The 18,753-nt window shown below is 38.8% G+C and overlaps 1 protein-coding gene across 5 annotated transcripts in view; it reads left to right on the top strand.

Moving 5' to 3' along the window:
* Positions 1-18,753, top strand: part of ZFAND3 (zinc finger AN1-type containing 3) — a 164,950-nt gene that overhangs the window by 51,135 nt on the left and 95,062 nt on the right. For all 5 annotated transcript variants that reach the window (XM_077282035.1, XM_077282038.1, XM_077282039.1 and 2 more), the window contains exon 2: positions 18,079-18,119. In XM_077282035.1, coding sequence (XP_077138150.1) covers positions 18,079-18,119 — 41 coding nt within the window. The remainder of the gene's footprint in view (positions 1-18,078; positions 18,120-18,753) is intronic.

Consider the following 18,753-nt stretch of genomic DNA (forward strand, 5'->3'; position numbering starts at 1 on the left):
ATACTGCCCCTATGAACAAGAATAGAATTACTATAATACTGCCCCTATGAATAAGAATATAACTACTATAATACGGCTTCTATATACAAGAATATAATTACTATAATACTGCCCCTATGAACAAGAATAGAATTACTATAATACTGCCCCTATGAATAAGAATATAACTACTATAATACTTCCCACTATGTACAAGAATATAACTACTATAATACTGCTCCTATGTGCAAGAATATAACTACTATAATACTGCCCCTATGAACAAGAATAGAATTTCTATAATACTGCTCCGATATACAAGAATAGAATTACTATAATACTGCTCCTTTGTACAAGAATATAGCTACTATAATACTGCTCCCTATGTACAAAAATATAACTACTATAACACTGCTCCTGTGTACAAGAATATAACTACTATAATACTGCTCCTATGGACAAGAATAGAATTACTATAATACTGCCCCTATGAACAAGAATAGAATTACTATAATACTGCCCCTATGAACAAGAAAAGAATTACTATAATACTGCCCCTATGAATAAGAATATAACTACTATAATACGGCTTCTATATACAAGAATATAACTGCTATAATACTGCCCCTATGTACAAGAATATAACTACTATAATACTTCTATATACAGGAATATAACTACTATAATACTGCTCCTATGTACAAGAATATAACTACTATAATACTGCTTCTATATGCAAGAATATAACTACTATAATACTGCTCCTATGTACAAGAATATAACTACTGTAATACTGCCCCCTATGTACAAGAATATAACTACTATAATACTGCTTCTATATACAAGAATATAACTACTATAATACTGCCCCCTATTTACAAGAATATAGCTACTATAATACTGCCCCCTATGTACAAGAATATAACTACTATAATACTGCTTCTATATACAAGAATATAGCTGCTATAATACTGCCCCTATGTACAAGAATATAACTACTATAATACTGCTCCTATGTACAAGAATATAACTACTATAATACTGCCTCTATGTACAAGAATATAACTACTATAATACTGCCCCTATGTACAAGAATATAACTACTATAATACTGCTCCTATGTACAAGAATATAACTACTATAATACTGCCCCTATATACAAGAATATAACTACTGTAATACTGCCCCCTATGTACAAGAATATAACTACTATAATACTGCTTCTATATACAAGAATATAGCTGCTATAATACTGCCCCTATGTACAAGAATATAACTACTATAATACTGCCCCTATATACAAGGATATATAACTACTGTAATACTGCCCCCTGTGTACAAGAATATAACTACTATAATACTGCCCCTATGTACAAGAATATAACTGCTATAATACTGCTCCTATGTACAATAATAGAATTACTATAATACTGCCCCTATGAACAAGAATATAATTACTATAATACTGCCCCTATGAATAAGAATATAACTACTATAATACGGCTTCTATATACAAGAATATAACTACTATAATACTGGCCCTATGTACAAGAATATAACTACTATAATACTGCTATATACAGGAATATAACTACTATAATACTGCTCCTATGTACAAGAATATAACTACTATAATACTGCCGCTATGTACAAGAATATAACTACTATAATACTGCTCCTATGTACAAGAATATAACTACTATAATACTGCTCCTATGTACAAGAATATAACTACTATAATACTGCCGCTATGTACAAGAATATAACTACTATAATACTGACCGATGTACAAGAACATTACTGCTAGAATACTGCTCCTATGTACAAGAGTATAACTACTATAATACTGCCCTTATGTACAAGAACATAACTGCTATAATACTGCTCCTATGTACAAGAGTATAACTACTATAATACTGCCCCTATGTACAAGAATATAACTACTATAATACTGCCCCCTATGTACAAGAACATAACTGCTATAATACTGCTCCTATGTACTAGAGTATAACTACTATAATACTGCCCCTATGTACAAGAATATAACTACTATAATACTGCCCCCTATGTACAAGAGTATAACTACTATAATACTGCCCCTATGTACAAGAATATAACTACTATAATACTGCTCCTATGTACAAGAATATAACTACTATAATACTGCCCCCTATGTACAAGAACATAACTGCTATAATACTGCTCCTATGTACAAGAGTATAACTACTATAATACTGCCTCTATGTACAAGAATATAACTACTATAATACTGCCCCCTATGTACAAGAGTATAACTACTATAATACTGCCCCCTATGTACAAGAACATAACTGCTATAATACTGCTCCTATGTACAAGAGTATAACTACTATAATACTGCCTCTATGTACAAGAATATAACTACTATAATACTGCCCCCTATGTACAAGAACATAACTGCTATAATACTGCTCCTATGTACAAGAGTATAACTACTATAATACTGCCTCTATGTATAAGAATATAACTACTATAATACTGCTCCTATGTACAAGAGTATAACTACTATAATACTGCCTCTATGTACAAGAATATAACTACTATAATACTGCCCCCTATGTACAAGAGTATAACTACTATAATACTGCCTCTATGTACAAGAATATAACTACTATAATACTGCCTCTATGTACAAGAATATAACTACTATAATACTGCCCCCTATGTACAAGAGTATAACTACTATAATACTGCCTCTATGTACAAGAATATAACTACTATAATACTGCTCCTATGTACAAGAATATAGCTACTATAATACTGCCCCTATGTACAAGAGTATAACTACTATAATACTGCTCCTATGTACAAGAATATAACTGCTATAATACTGCCTCTATGTACAAGAATATAACTACTATAATACTGCCTCTATGTACAAGAATATAACTACTATAATACTGCCTCTATGTACAAGAATATAACTACTATAATACTGCCTCTATGTACAAGAATATAACTACTATAATACTGCTCCTATGTACAAGAGTATAACTACTATAATACTGCCTCTATGTACAAGAATATAACTACTATAATACTGCCCCCTATGTACAAGAGTATAACTACTATAATACTGCCTCTATGTACAAGAATATAACTACTATAATACTGCTCCTATGTACAAGAATATAGCTACTATAATACTGCCCCCTATGTACAAGAGTATAACTACTATAATACTGCTCCTATGTACAAGAATATAACTACTATAATACTGCCTCTATGTACAAGAATATAACTACTATAATACTGCCTCTATGTACAAGAATATAACTACTATAATACTGCTCCTATGTGCAAGAATAGAACTACTATAATACTGCCCCTATGTACAAGAATATAACTACTATAATACTACTCCTATGTGCAAGAATATAACTACTATAATACTGCCCCTATGAACAAGAATAGAATTTCTATAATACTGCTCCGATATACAAGAATAGAATTACTATAATACTGCTCCTTTGTACAAGAATATAGCTACTATAACACTGCTCCTGTGTACAAGAATATAACTACTATAATACTGCTCCTATGTACAAAAATATAACTACTATAACACTGCTCCTGTGTACAAGAATATAACTACTATAATACTGCTCCTATGTACAAAAATATAACTACTATAATACTGCTCCTATGGACAAGAATAGAATTACTATAATACTGCCCCTATGAACAAGAATAGAATTACTATAATACTGCCCCTATGAATAAGAATATAACTACTATAATACGGCTTCTATATACAAGAATATAATTACTATAATACTGCCCCTATGAACAAGAATAGAATTACTATAATACTGCCCCTATGAATAAGAATATAACTACTATAATACTGCCCCTATGAACAAGAATAGAATTTCTATAATACTGCTCCGATATACAAGAATAGAATTACTATAATACTGCTCCTTTGTACAAGAATATAGCTACTATAATACTGCTCCCTATGTACAAAAATATAACTACTATAACACTGCTCCTATATACAAGAATATAACTACTATAATACTGCTCCTATGTACAAGAATATAACTACTATAATACTGCTCCTATGTACCAAAATATAACTACTATAATACTGCTCCTATGGACAAGAATAGAATTACTATAATACTGCCCCTATGAACAAGAATAGAATTACTATAATACTGCCCCTATGAATAAGAATATAACTACTATAATACGGCTTCTATATACAAGAATATAACTGCTATAATACTGCCCCTATGTACAAGAATATAACTACTATAATACTTCTATATACAGGAATATAACTACTATAATACTGCTCCTATGTACAAGAATATAACTACTATAATACTGCTTCTATATGCAAGAATATAACTACTATAATACTGCTCCTATGTACAAGAATATAACTACTATAATACTGCCCCTATATACAAGAATATAACTACTGTAATACTGCCCCCTATGTACAAGAATATAACTACTATAATACTGCTTCTATATACAAGAATATAACTACTATAATACTGCCCCCTATTTACAAGAATATAGCTACTATAATACTGCCCCCTATGTACAAGAATATAACTACTATAATACTGCTTCTATATACAAGAATATAGCTGCTATAATACTGCCCCTATGTACAAGAATATAACTACTATAATACTGCTCCTATGTACAAGAATATAACTACTATAATACTGCCTCTATGTACAAGAATATAACTACTATAATACTGCTTCTATATGCAAGAATATAACTACTATAATACTGCTCCTATGTACAAGAATATAACTACTATAATACTGCCCCTATATACAAGAATATAACTACTGTAATACTGCCCCCTATGTACAAGAATATAACTACTATAATACTGCTTCTATATACAAGAATATAACTACTATAATACTGCCCCCTATGTACAAGAATATAACTACTATAATACTGCCCCTATGTGCATGAATATAACTGCTATAATACTGCCCCCTATGTACAAGAATATAACTACTATAATACTGCCCCTATGTACAAGAATATAACTACTATAATACTGCTCCTATGTACAAGAATATAACTACTATAATACTGCCCCTATATACAAGAATATAACTACTGTAATACTGCCCCCTATGTACAAGAATATAACTACTATAATACTGCTTCTATATACAAGAATATAGCTGCTATAATACTGCCCCTATGTACAAGAATATAACTACTATAATACTGCCCCTATATACAAGGATATATAACTACTATAATACTGCCCCCTGTGTACAAGAATATAACTACTATAATACTGCCCCTATGTACAAGAATATAACTGCTATAATACTGCTCCTATGTACAATAATAGAATTACTATAATACTGCCCCTATGAACAAGAATATAATTACTATAATACTGCCCCTATGAATAAGAATATAACTACTATAATACGGCTTCTATATACAAGAATATAACTACTATAATACTGGCCCTATGTACAAGAATATAACTACTATAATACTGCTATATACAGGAATATAACTACTATAATACTGCTCCTATGTACAAGAATATAACTACTATAATACTGCCGCTATGTACAAGAATATAACTACTATAATACTGCTCCTATGTACAAGAATATAACTACTATAATACTGCTCCTATGTACAAGAATATAACTACTATAATACTGCCGCTATGTACAAGAATATAACTACTATAATACTGACCGATGTACAAGAACATTACTGCTAGAATACTGCTCCTATGTACAAGAGTATAACTACTATAATACTGCCCCTATGTACAAGAATATAACTACTATAATACTGCCCCCTATGTACAAGAACATAACTGCTATAATACTGCTCCTATGTACTAGAGTATAACTACTATAATACTGCCCCTATGTACAAGAATATAACTACTATAATACTGCCCCCTATGTACAAGAGTATAACTACTATAATACTGCCCCTATGTACAAGAATATAACTACTATAATACTGCTCCTATGTACAAGAATATAACTACTATAATACTGCCCCCTATGTACAAGAACATAACTGCTATAATACTGCTCCTATGTACAAGAGTATAACTACTATAATACTGCCTCTATGTACAAGAATATAACTACTATAATACTGCCCCCTATGTACAAGAACATAACTGCTATAATACTGCTCCTATGTACAAGAGTATAACTACTATAATACTGCCTCTATGTACAAGAATATAACTACTATAATACTGCTCCTATGTACAAGAGTATAACTACTATAATACTGCCTCTATGTACAAGAATATAACTACTATAATACTGCCCCCTATGTACAAGAGTATAACTACTATAATACTGCCTCTATGTACAAGAATATAACTACTATAATACTGCCTCTATGTACAAGAATATAACTACTATAATACTGCCCCCTATGTACAAGAGTATAACTACTATAATACTGCCTCTATGTACAAGAATATAACTACTATAATACTGCTCCTATGTACAAGAATATAGCTACTATAATACTGCCCCCTATGTACAAGAGTATAACTACTATAATACTGCTCCTATGTACAAGAATATAACTGCTATAATACTGCCTCTATGTACAAGAATATAACTACTATAATACTGCCTCTATGTACAAGAATATAACTACTATAATACTGCCTCTATGTACAAGAATATAACTACTATAATACTGCCTCTATGTACAAGAATATAACTACTATAATACTGCTCCTATGTACAAGAGTATAACTACTATAATACTGCCTCTATGTACAAGAATATAACTACTATAATACTGCCCCCTATGTACAAGAGTATAACTACTATAATACTGCCTCTATGTACAAGAATATAACTACTATAATACTGCTCCTATGTACAAGAATATAGCTACTATAATACTGCCCCCTATGTACAAGAGTATAACTACTATAATACTGCTCCTATGTACAAGAATATAACTACTATAATACTGCCTCTATGTACAAGAATATAACTACTATAATACTGCCTCTATGTACAAGAATATAACTACTATAATACTGCCTCTATGTACAAGAATATAACTACCATAATACTGCCCCTATGTACAAGAATATAACTACTATAATACTGCCTCTATGTACAAGAATATAACTACTATAATACTGCTCCTATGTACAAGAGTATAACTACTATAATACTGCTCCTATGTACAAGAGTATAACTACTATAATACTGCCCCTATGTACAAGAATATAACTACTATAATACTGCTCCTATGTACAAGAGTATAACTACTATAATACTGCCTCTATGTACAAGAATATAACTACTATAATATTGCTCCTATGTACAAGAGTATAACTACTATAATACTGCCCCTATGTACAAGAATATAACTACTGTAATACTGCTCCTATGTACAAGAATATAACTGCTATAATACTGCCCCTATGTACAAGAATATAACTACTATAATACTGCCCCTATGTACAGGAATATAACTACTATAATACTGCCCCTATGTACAAGAATATACATTGGCTATAAAAAAAAAAAAAAAAAGTTTACACACCCTCTGTTAAAATGCCAGGTTTTTGTTATGTGAGAAAATCCTACCAAGGAGATTCATTTGAGGACTATTTCCACCTTTAATGTTGCCTATAATCTGTAGAAAACAAACTGAAATCATTTTGAGGTGGGGAAAAAAATATAATGATGTCGCATAAGTTTATAATTTGGGAAATGTTTTTTTTTTTTTAATCAGCCAATCACGTTTCCCCTCATGTTACATAGTAGTCTGCGCTTGGCCGTCGTCCGTTACAACGACTCTGATTAACCCCAGAGAAAGTGTCGCTGTTCCAGGAGGATTTTCATGACATTTCCTGGTCTGTAATCAGCTGACAACACGGCAAAGGTTCTCATTGTGGAAAGTTATCAGTCAGGAGAAGGTACAAACCATGTTATTTTTGTTCTTTATTTTTCTTTTTCTACTCAAAAAGATTTTAAGGTTTTTTTCTTCAACTACATTTTACAGATTATGGGTGACAATGAAGGTGGAAAAAGTTCTCAAATTATTGTTTTTGGTAGGATTTTTTTTTTACTTTGAGAAAACTGGCATTTTAACCAAGTTGCCTTTTTTACATCAACTATCGCTACTATCCTACTACTCTCCGGAGGAGTTTTCATAGATCTCACATCTTTCTATGCATTGAAAACAGTTTGTGTCCTTTTAACGCTGACGTGTTTTACATTTGACTTTGTGGGTCTCCTGGTCGCTCCCGCACTTTATTGCACCGTTCAGCCATGCAGAGAATCTAATTTATGCACTTTCCATTTTCTGCAGCTGATTTTCAATACCCAGAGTGATAAAGTCCCCGAGAATAATTCAGAGTCTTTTATTTTTAGAGACATTACAGCTGACGATTTATCAAGTGACCTTTCTGTTTCTCTTCTCTCATCAAATAATTTTTATACGTTGGGATGATAAAGGTTCCTCTCCTGATCCTTACACTTTGTTCTGTGCTAAGTAGTTCTGTGTCTGTGTTTTATGGCCCCGTCTGGACCTGATCTGCCAACCTTCACCGCATTACCAGACTGAGAGCCGCAACCTCTGATTACTAAGGTGCCCTGCAAACAATTCAGGCTCAAGTATTGGCACAAAAAACAGGAGTATCCAGCATGTCAGATGGGGCCGAGCAACACCACACACCGAATAGATCAGGTGTATGACATGTTACGTGAAGCAGTATTATCGCACTTATAATATTGTACATAGAGGGCAGTATTATAGTAGTTATATTCTTGTACATAGGGGCAGTATTATAGTAGTTATATTCTTGTACATAGGAGCAGTATTATAGTAGTTATATTCTTGTACATAGGAGCAGTATTATAGTAGTTATATTCTTGTACATAGGGGCAGTATTATAGTAGTTATATTCTTGTACATAGAGGGCAGTATTATAGTAGTTATATTCTTGTACATAGGGGGCAGTATTATAGTAGTTATATTCTTGTACATAGGGGCAGTATTATAGTAGTTATATTCTTGTACACAGGGGGCAGTATTATAGTAGTTATATTCTTGTACATAGAGGGCAGTATTATAGTAGTTATATTCTTGTACATAGGGGGCAGTATTATAGTAGTTATATTCTTGTACATAGGAGCAGTATTATAGTAGTTATATTCTTGTACATAGGAGCAGTATTATAGTAGTTATATTCTTATACATAGGAGCAGCCCAGTATTATAGTAGTTATATTCCTGTACATAGGGGCAGTATTATAGTAGTTGTATTCTTGTACATAGGAGCAGTATTATAGTAGTTATATTCCTGTACATGGGAGCAGTATTATAGTAGTTATATTCTTGTACATAGGGGCAGTATTATAGTAGTTATATTCTTGTACATAGGGGGCAGTATTACAGTAGTTATATTCTTGTACATAAGGGCTGTATTATAGTAGTTATATTCTTGTACATAGGGGGCAGTATTACAGTAGTTATATTCTTGTACATAAGGGCAGTATTATAGTAGTTATATTCTTGTACATAGGGGCAGTATTATAGCAGTTATATTCTTGTACATAGGGGCAGTATTATAGTAGTTATATTCCTGTACATAGTGAGCAGTATTACAGTAGTTATATTCTTGTACATAGAAGCAGTATTATAGTAGTTATATTCTTGTACATAGGAGCAGTATTATAGTAGTTATATTCTTGTACATAGGGGCAGTATTATAGTAGTTATATTCTTGTACATAGGAGCAGTATTATAGTAGTTATATTCTTGTACATAGGAGCAGTATTATAGTAATTATATTCTTGTACATAGGAGTAGTATTATAGTAGTTATATTCTTGTACATAGGGGCAGTATTATAGTAGTTATATTCTTGTACATAGGGAGCAGTATTATAGTAGTTATATTCTTGTACATAGGGACAGTATTATATTCTTGTACATAGGGGCAGTATTGTTGCGGTTATATTCTTGTATATAGGAGCAGTATTATAGTAGTTATATTCTTATACATAGGGAGCAGTATTATAGTAGTTATATTCTTGTACATAGGGAGCAGTATTATAGTAGTTATATTCTTGTACATAGGGAGCAGTATTATAGTAGTTATATTCTTGTACATAGGGACAGTATTATATTCTTGTACATAGGAGCAGTATTGTTGCGGTTATTTTCTTGTACATAGTAGTAGTTTCCATGGCTGCAGTTCTTTATTGTAGTTTCTTCAGTGTATAAGATTTCCTTTATTTCCAGTGTATTGTTAGGAATGATTAGTGCTGTGTGTAGTGTTTGTGTAGACAGATCTATGTATATTTTGGGCATTTTTAGGAGTCCATTGAGAACACATTAAGTGACTTTTGCCGTCTGGGCTTTTCCTCCTGTTGAGTGCAGCCGTTTTTGGCCTCATTCAGTGAGCGGAGTCCGCAGCCTTTCCGCACAAACATATCGACAGGATCTTTTGTGCTTGGTGTGAATGAGCGCAGACCCCGGCCCTTCCTGGTGCTGCCTCCCTTTGTTCAGTAAAGGTTAGCGCTCCTCTGTATTCTGCCGATCTCGCAGTAAATGGGGAGAAGCCTCTCGGGCTCGTCCGTGAAGAATACCTGAAGTCTGGGAACAATATGGTGGCATTTACACACTGGCTTTCTATACACAGACTATCTGACATTGATCTGCTCATAAGACAGACGTATTTCTGTGTAAAGTGAGAGATAAAAGGCAACGAGTCTAAAATTGTCCTGGATACATCACCTGCTCTTAAAGGGATAAATGCGCCACTTTTATACCCTTTTTTTCTGCACATATAAAGTGTTGAGTTGACTGTACTTGTAACCTAGTATGGTGGGTTCGGGGGTCCAGTGTGGCGGGATCGGGGGTCCAGTGTGGCGGTTTTGGGGGTCCAGTGTGGCGGTTTTGGGGGTCCAGTGTGGCGGGTTCGGGGGTCCAGTATGTCGGGTTCGCGGGTCCAGTATGTCGGGTTCGCGGGTCCAGTATGTCGGGTTCGCGGGTCCAGTATGTCGGGGTCGGGGGTCCAGTATGTCGGGTTCGCGGGTCCAGTATGTCGGGTTCGGGGGTCCAGTATGTCGGGTTCGCGGGTCCAGTGTGTCGGGTTCGGGGGTCCAGTGTGTCGGGTTCGGGGGTCCAGTGTGTCGGGTTCGGGGGTCCAGTATGTCGGGTTCAGGGGTCCAGTGTGTCGGGTTCGGGGGTCCAGTATGGCGGGTTTGGGGGTCCAGTGTGGCGGGTTCGGGGGTCGTCTGCTGCCGTTTGTGTTCCTACAGTGGGACATGGCAGAGGTGATAAGATCGGCGACCTCCTGTCTGCAGATATCCTCCTGCATGTGGCGCTACCTGACCATTGCTTACGTGAGCCGGCAGATACCTGTAGACGTGACCTGGCTCTTCTCACAGTACAGAGGTGTGCGGAGCCAAGTTACCCCTTTAAGATTGTAAACCCCTTTAAATCTTTTGCAGGTGGCTGGGCTTTCCCATGTATTACTCATACTGTAGTGTCACAGACCCTGAACCAGCAGGGGATGCCAGGAATTTCTCCATCGTTGTTCATGCAATATAGGTCTAGCTCGTCACAAGGTTTTTGGCCAAGGATTTGGGGAGATCCTCACCATGACGGGTAGATTGCTGATGATATGGGGCGTTGTGACATTGACACCCGACCGTTGGACCCCCGTCTGGGGTGCGGTGCTCTCTGGCTGGTGATTAAGCCTTTGTACTGATGTTGGGGATTCGCGTCTCGCCGCGCTTTGTTTACCTGGCGGCTGCGTTTTGGCCGGTAACGCATCGCCCTACAGGGGCCGATCCGGAGACTTCATCTGCTTTGTAATTAGGTTCTTTTATAGTCGTATAAATCAGGAGCTTGTAATCAGTGAGAAGCGGTGACAGGACGTGAAGTAAATATGATCGCACACATCCCGAGCCGCTGCGCTGTTAAAGGGGGAAACTCTCCTTCCCTGCTGAGTCTGCGCTGCCAAGGTCGCCCCCCTAGTCCTCCGCATGGCGTTAGAGCCGGAGTCACATATAGAACGATGCTGGATGTTGGGGCGACCCGTCAGCTCCAGTGCTGCCGCCGTGTGACACGTCCTAGTTCTGTACATTTTTTTTCTCGGCAGCACATGAATACATACACATGTCTGTTCTTTCTCTTAGCAGCACATTGATGGATACACACTAGTGATGAGCGAATATTCTCGTTACTCGAGATTTCTCAAGATCGCTCGGGTGACCTCCAAGTATTTTTTAGTGCCCGGAGATTTAGTTTTTCTTGCCGCAGCTGAATGATTTACATCTGTTAGCCAGCATAAGTACATGTGGGGGTTGTCTAATTGCTAGAAAATCCTCACATGTAATCAAGCTGGCTAGTAGCTGTAAATAAATCAGCCGAGGTGAGTTAAGCTAAATCTCCGAGCACTAACAAATAACCGGCGGTCACCCGAGCGATCTCTGGAAATCTAGAGTAACGAGTATATTCGCTCATCGCTAATACACGTCTCTTCTTTTCTCCACAGCACATTGTTCTTTTCTCGGCAGCACATTAATACGTACACACGTCTGTTTTTTTCTCGGCAGAACAATGATACATAGACACATATGTTCTTTTTTCGGCAGCACATTGATACATACACACATCTGTTCTTTTCTCGGCAGCACATTGATACATACACACATCTGTTCTTTTCTCGGCAGCACATTGTTACATACACACATCTGTTCTATAAGTGTGTTCCTGTCTCCGGTCTGTGAGATTCAGAGCTCATCTTATTCTCATCCGTTTTACAGATCAGACTCGGCCATGAAAGTCTCTGACATCCGTGTAAAACTGGTGACACACAAGACAGTTTGGTCTTCAAAGTAACATCCGAGTTGCATCAATTTTTAACTGATACATTAGGAGTCAATGGATAAAAACAACGTTTTTTACCTTACCTGCGTCAGTGAGAAAAACGGAAGCCAGTTGGATGGTAACAGACAGATGTGTAAATGATGCCTGAATTGATTGTAGCTTGTTCTGCAGCATTGCATAATGGGAAAGGTATAATACAGTGCACCCCTATACAGACGTTGAACTGTGCCATCAGTGGTCCTGCGGCTTACGTTGTGAATTGGTAATGCAGCTTTCACTGTGACTGGAGGATTTGCATTTTCAGTTCTTGATAGTGAAGCTGTAGCTGTGAGATTGTAGAGTGCAGATCAGGGTGTGGAGAAAGCATCGAAGTCTTCAGGGAGGGCAGATAAACTGGACAGTTCAGAGAGTATATGGTAGGAGAAGCGCAGATGGCTTTCTTTTGTGGGGGCCTACTGTACAGGAGGTTTATCTGGAAGGTGAAAAGTCATTGCATACTCTGCGGGAGGGAGTCACAATGGGGAAGGAGTAGGTCACGCAACCCTCAGCATCTGTGTCAGAGGAGGTCCACTGTGCACAGTACAAGAGGACATCAGTCCAGGAGCGAAGCACTGCTTGTGGACAGTACAGGAGGACATCTGTCCAGGAGCGAAGCACTGCTTGTGGACAGTACAGGAGGACATCAGTCCAGGAGCGAAGCACTGCTTGTGGACAGTACAGGAGGACATCAGTCCTGGGGCGAAGCACTGCTTGTGGACAGTTCAGGAGGACATCAGTCCAGGAGCGAAGCACTGCTTGTGGACAGTACAGGAGGACATCAGTCCAGGAGCGAACCACTGCTTGTGGACAGTACAGGAGGACATCAGTCCAGGAGCTAAGCACTGCTGGTACATGAGATCTAGTGAAGACTGCAGAATCCGGCTGGGTCCCCCAGACCTTGCGCCCCAGGAGTTATGGAGATAACATCCAACATGTGTTACTGGGACGGGCTCATAAGAGAAGTCTGAAACTATGAGCAGGCGGCCATGTGTAGATCGAGGGTCTGAGAACCACCAATGTGTGAAAATCTTATATTCACTCTTAAAGGCATCCTTAGGTTGCCAGAAAATGTCATTAAACATCCAGATACTTGGTGTCTTCATACACGGATACCCTGTACAAGACTGGATCAAAGAAATGAGCCGACAACCCCGTCCCCTCACCGCCCCTCACCAAAACCATCTCTCCTCGTCGTCCTTCCTATTAAGCCCAGACGTCTTTCCCATAGAGGAAATATAGAATTCTCCAGCAAATTATTATAACGCAGCTGGATGTTTTGTAATCAACGCGCAGGATATGCAAATGTCGCGGAGCGCGGCCGCTGAGCGCTGGCTGGAATATTAAGCTGCTGATTCATGACGTGAAGGTCCCTCCTGGTTCTATCACTCCGTCCTGCTATTACAGGCGTGCGGTGAGGGCGTCCTTGTCACACGAGAGGACGTCTTGGGTCAATTTCTCAGACATCTTCAAGGGTACTTATCATTTTATAGAACTTTACAGACACGTGATCATGAAAGATGCCGGAGTAGATTATGGTGGTCTGTATACCATTTAGCCTGAAGATGTCAGCAGCCTTATATGACCTGTTTATGGTGGTCTATATAGCACTGACCCTACAATATGGCAGCAGCCTATAGCTGCTGTATATGGTGGTCTGTATAGCACTGACCCCGCAGACTCAGCAGCCTATAGGTGCTGCTGTATATGGTGGTCTGTATAGCACTGACCCCGCAGTCTGTCAGCAGCCTATAGGTGCTGTATATGGTGGTCTGTATAGCACTGACCCTGCAGACTGTCATCAGCCTATAGGTGTTGGTTATGGTGGTCTGTATAGCACTGACCCTGCAGACTGTCATCAGCCTATAGGTGCTGTATATGGTGGTCTGTATAGCACTGACCCTGCAGACTGTCATCAGCCTTTAGGTTCGGTATATGGAGGGCTGTATAGCACTGACCCTGCAGACTGTCAGCAGCCTATAGGTGCTGTATATGGTGGTTTTATTGTCCTTGCATTGACTACAACTCCCAGGATCCTTGGCTTTGCAGACTTCTGGATATAATTACTCTTCGTGGAGTTTTGCGCCACTAATGGCCTCGTGTGCCGCAATCATTTTACTTTGTGATTTCCGTCTTTTCTCGGGTGGATTCTCACAATTTGCTGGTTGTAGGCGCTGGACGTTATAGGAAAACAGAAGCCTCGTTAATAACAAATACTTTCCTCCAAACAATTCCATCCTAACTTTTCGGCTTCCCTGTGTTTTGTCGTGGCGGGGCCCAGGGACCGGATAATCTTTCCGCTTTTATTGTTTTCTGTTTTGCTTTTTTTTCCCTCCTTATTGTTCTGCGCATCTTTGATTGCCCACAAGAAAGGCTCTTTCTTATTACATTGTATCCAGGAGGAGGTTTAATCCCTTCCTCCAGCGCTTCGCTGCATCGCAGAACATCTGACGGCAAAATATCGGAGAGCCGATCTGAGGGGCTGGGCGTCTTCTGTATGTGAAGCCTCGTTCTTCTATGGACTTCCGCTAACCACTGTTTGTTCTTTGTATTTCTCTTCCTTCGCCAAACCTCTGCTTGCCGTCGGTGAATAGGAAAGTGCTTGCTCACATGCATAAACTGGAAACCTGTCGGAAGAGATTGTTACATTTGTATCCGGTCTAATCCACTATCTGTGATTCCAAACTGATACATTGTAACAAACCATCAAAGGGAGGAGAGCAATGTGTCATTTATTGGTCCCAGGTTATTAGATGTGTAAGCAGGACTGGATCAGCGGGCGATCAGTCTAGAGCCTCGCAGCAGGAGCATTAGGATTGAGCTCAGCTGCTCATCATCCTCCTCCTCTTCACTGGACCTTAGTTTGGGCAGGACATGTTCACCTTGAAATGGAGTAAGCTGGGTTTGGCCGATGCCGGGAGAGCGAGTACTGTGCTGGCTGTACTCCATCCTGATGCCGATACTCCAATAGATATTTGTCACCTGTCCACCCATCGCTGGGAGCACCATCAATCACTGGGGCGGAGGTCCCACACCGCTGTTTGCATCAGTCTAATAAAGCTCGAGCACCCCTGCATCCAACTCTTATTCACCGCATGTTACGGTCATGAGGAGCGGGTGACTTATGATCCCCTGATAAACTGATTAGAAAAAGATCTCCAGCCACGAAGGAAAAGGTAAAACTTCACATTTATTGCATAGCCTTAAAAAAATAACATTGGGAACCCCAGTAGAAAACACAGAGGGCACATACCGACGCGTTTCGACTAGCTAGTCCTGAGACCATGAATAAGGCTACCTAATCGAAACGCGTTGGTTTGTGCCCTGTGTGTTTCTACGGCTGTTTCCAATATGTTGTTTTTGAAGGCTATGCAATAAATGTGTAGTTTCACCTTTTCAATCAACGCTGGAGATCTTTCTACTTGTTTCTGCCTTAAGAAGCTCCCAGGACCGGGTGCTCCTCCATGTGATTTCACCTCCTCGAGGTGCCTGGAATTCGGTGAGCTGACTCCACATTTCCCACATTTAGGGCTGTTAAAGTGATTGTTTCCCTCCCAAAAAAAAAAAAACAATTTCAACTTTGGTTCCGTTTCAAATTTTGATTTTCTGTTTTGTGAATTTTTGATTTTCATGACGGTGCGCATAGCGGTCACACGGCAGCTGCTTCACAGGCAGTGAATTATTATTACTAGGAGAATACAGGTCCTCTTACTGTAGGAGGGGGGATAATTGATGTTTTTTTCTTTTTAAGCATTTCTTACATTTGTGACATGTAACAACGCAGCTATCGCATCTACGTCACGAAAAGGCTTGATTTGTGTAATATTATTGAGATGTTCCTACATCCCATAGGAGCTCTGATCTGTGATTTCTTTTCCCATTTGTGACATGTAACATAATATGTATTGTTTCCACATTACAGTACATAGGAGCTCCTGATTTGTGTAGATTTTTTCCATTTGTGACATAATATTTTAGCTATTGTTTCCACATCACATAGGAGCTCCTGATTTGTGTATATTTTTTCCAATTGTGACATATTTTAGCTATTGTTTCCACACCACATAGGTGCTCCTGATTTGTGTCTTTTTTCCATTTGTGACATGTAACTAGTAGATAGTGTTTCTACATCACGACATCGCTGCTGCTTTGCACCGTTTTTCAGGACCATCCTCAGAGGTGCAGTTGTTGTTTTTCAATAATTTTCTGTAATATTTCTCCCGGAGAAGCGGCTTTGTGCCGGTGATGTATTTGGGCTGGCGCGATGATGAATCCGGCTGCTCATCCCCTCTGCCGGGCCGAACACTCTAAATATTTATAGCAATGTTTTCTGTTCTACGGCACGATGCCAGGACTGGAGCGTCGGCAGAAAGCGGCGATTTGGCTCAGTGTGAGACTTGTTCTGAGAGATTTGACAAATGAAGCTTTTTTTTTTTATCGTTCTTTTTTTTTTATTTTGCTGTTTATTTAAAGTGTCGTCAGTAAAGCCTCACACAGCGGCGTCTGCAGCGTCTTCGGCCCCAGAGTAATAATCAGGAGCAGTGGGGAGTGGATTGGGCTCATGGGTTATTAGCCATCTCTCCTCGCACGTTGCTTAATCCAAGTGCGGGGAGGCTTATAGAAAAGCAGCGGTTCTCCCCAAAATGTATTTTCCTTAATTTCTTGTTTTCAAGGTGTTGTGATTTGGACGCTGAGTGCAGTGATTGCTTACAAAACGGGAGCGTCTGCTTGGGTTTCCACAATTCGGGCTTCAGTCATTTTAGAAAGCAGGTACCCTCTTCATAGGACCAGGGAGTGTGCAAGGTGTCAGGGTGGGAGCTGTGCCACAAGTCCCAGGCGAGACCCTGCCAGGCGGAAAGAAGGGAGGTGGACCAACCCCCCGCAAGCAACGTTTCATTGATGTCCTGCGCACCCACGCGGGGCTCCTTATGAAATCCTAAAGTCAGCCCTGCATTCATCCACTAGAGCTGCATTAATGCTTTCTGCTTTCCGGCCTCTTGCTCACCTACCCTGCTGCTTCCATATCTCTATAAAGCATTCAGTGTGACACAATGCATAGTAGTTTATCACTACCTCTCCTACAATGCGGCAGATCTAGAACATGGCATGGAAGGGGCCGCACTCGCAGAGATGTAACGGTGTTCTTTTCTTTTCTTCCAGGTCCAGTAAGACGATGAACCTGTGTTCAAAATGTTTTGCAGGTGAGTACCTGTGCACCGCCACTGCACCCCGAAACTACACCGCACTACACCCTGCCTTGTATGTTGTGTATTATACTGATGAGCGAGGGGTATACAGCACTATATACCATGGTATGCTAATGGGGGGCAGCGTCTGGGCTGCTCCTGTAGATAAGTGATAACCTGTGTCATAGTTAACATCGGGGGGAGTCGCGCAGATCCCACCGCCGCCACCAGTATGTCATGGGACTAAACAACAAGTGGGGCAGCACACAATGTAAGGGATCAATTTTGCAAAAAACAGATCCAGCAAAAATTTTGAAAAACTGATGCAAAGTATCCGTTTTTTGCTGGATCCATTTTTATTTTTTTTTTGAGAGACGGACATTCCAGAATGGAAAATGCAGCTACGGGACATGCTAATTTTGGACGGATCCGGCAAAAAACGGATGAAACTTGAGGTGAAATGAGTGAATACAACTCTATGAGAAAAAAATCAGATCCGGCGGAAAAAAAAACCAAATCCGTTTTATTTCTTCAGGTTTTTGGCGTCAGGCACAATCCGACGAATTTTGATGTGTGAAAGTAGCCTAAGAGGGATGCACAACCAAGAGCATGTTTGCCCCTGATGAAGCCACAGTTTCAGTGGCGATAC

This window comes from Ranitomeya variabilis, chromosome 2 (genome assembly GCF_051348905.1).
Source record: "Ranitomeya variabilis isolate aRanVar5 chromosome 2, aRanVar5.hap1, whole genome shotgun sequence".
Lineage (NCBI taxonomy): Eukaryota > Metazoa > Chordata > Amphibia > Anura > Dendrobatidae > Ranitomeya > Ranitomeya variabilis.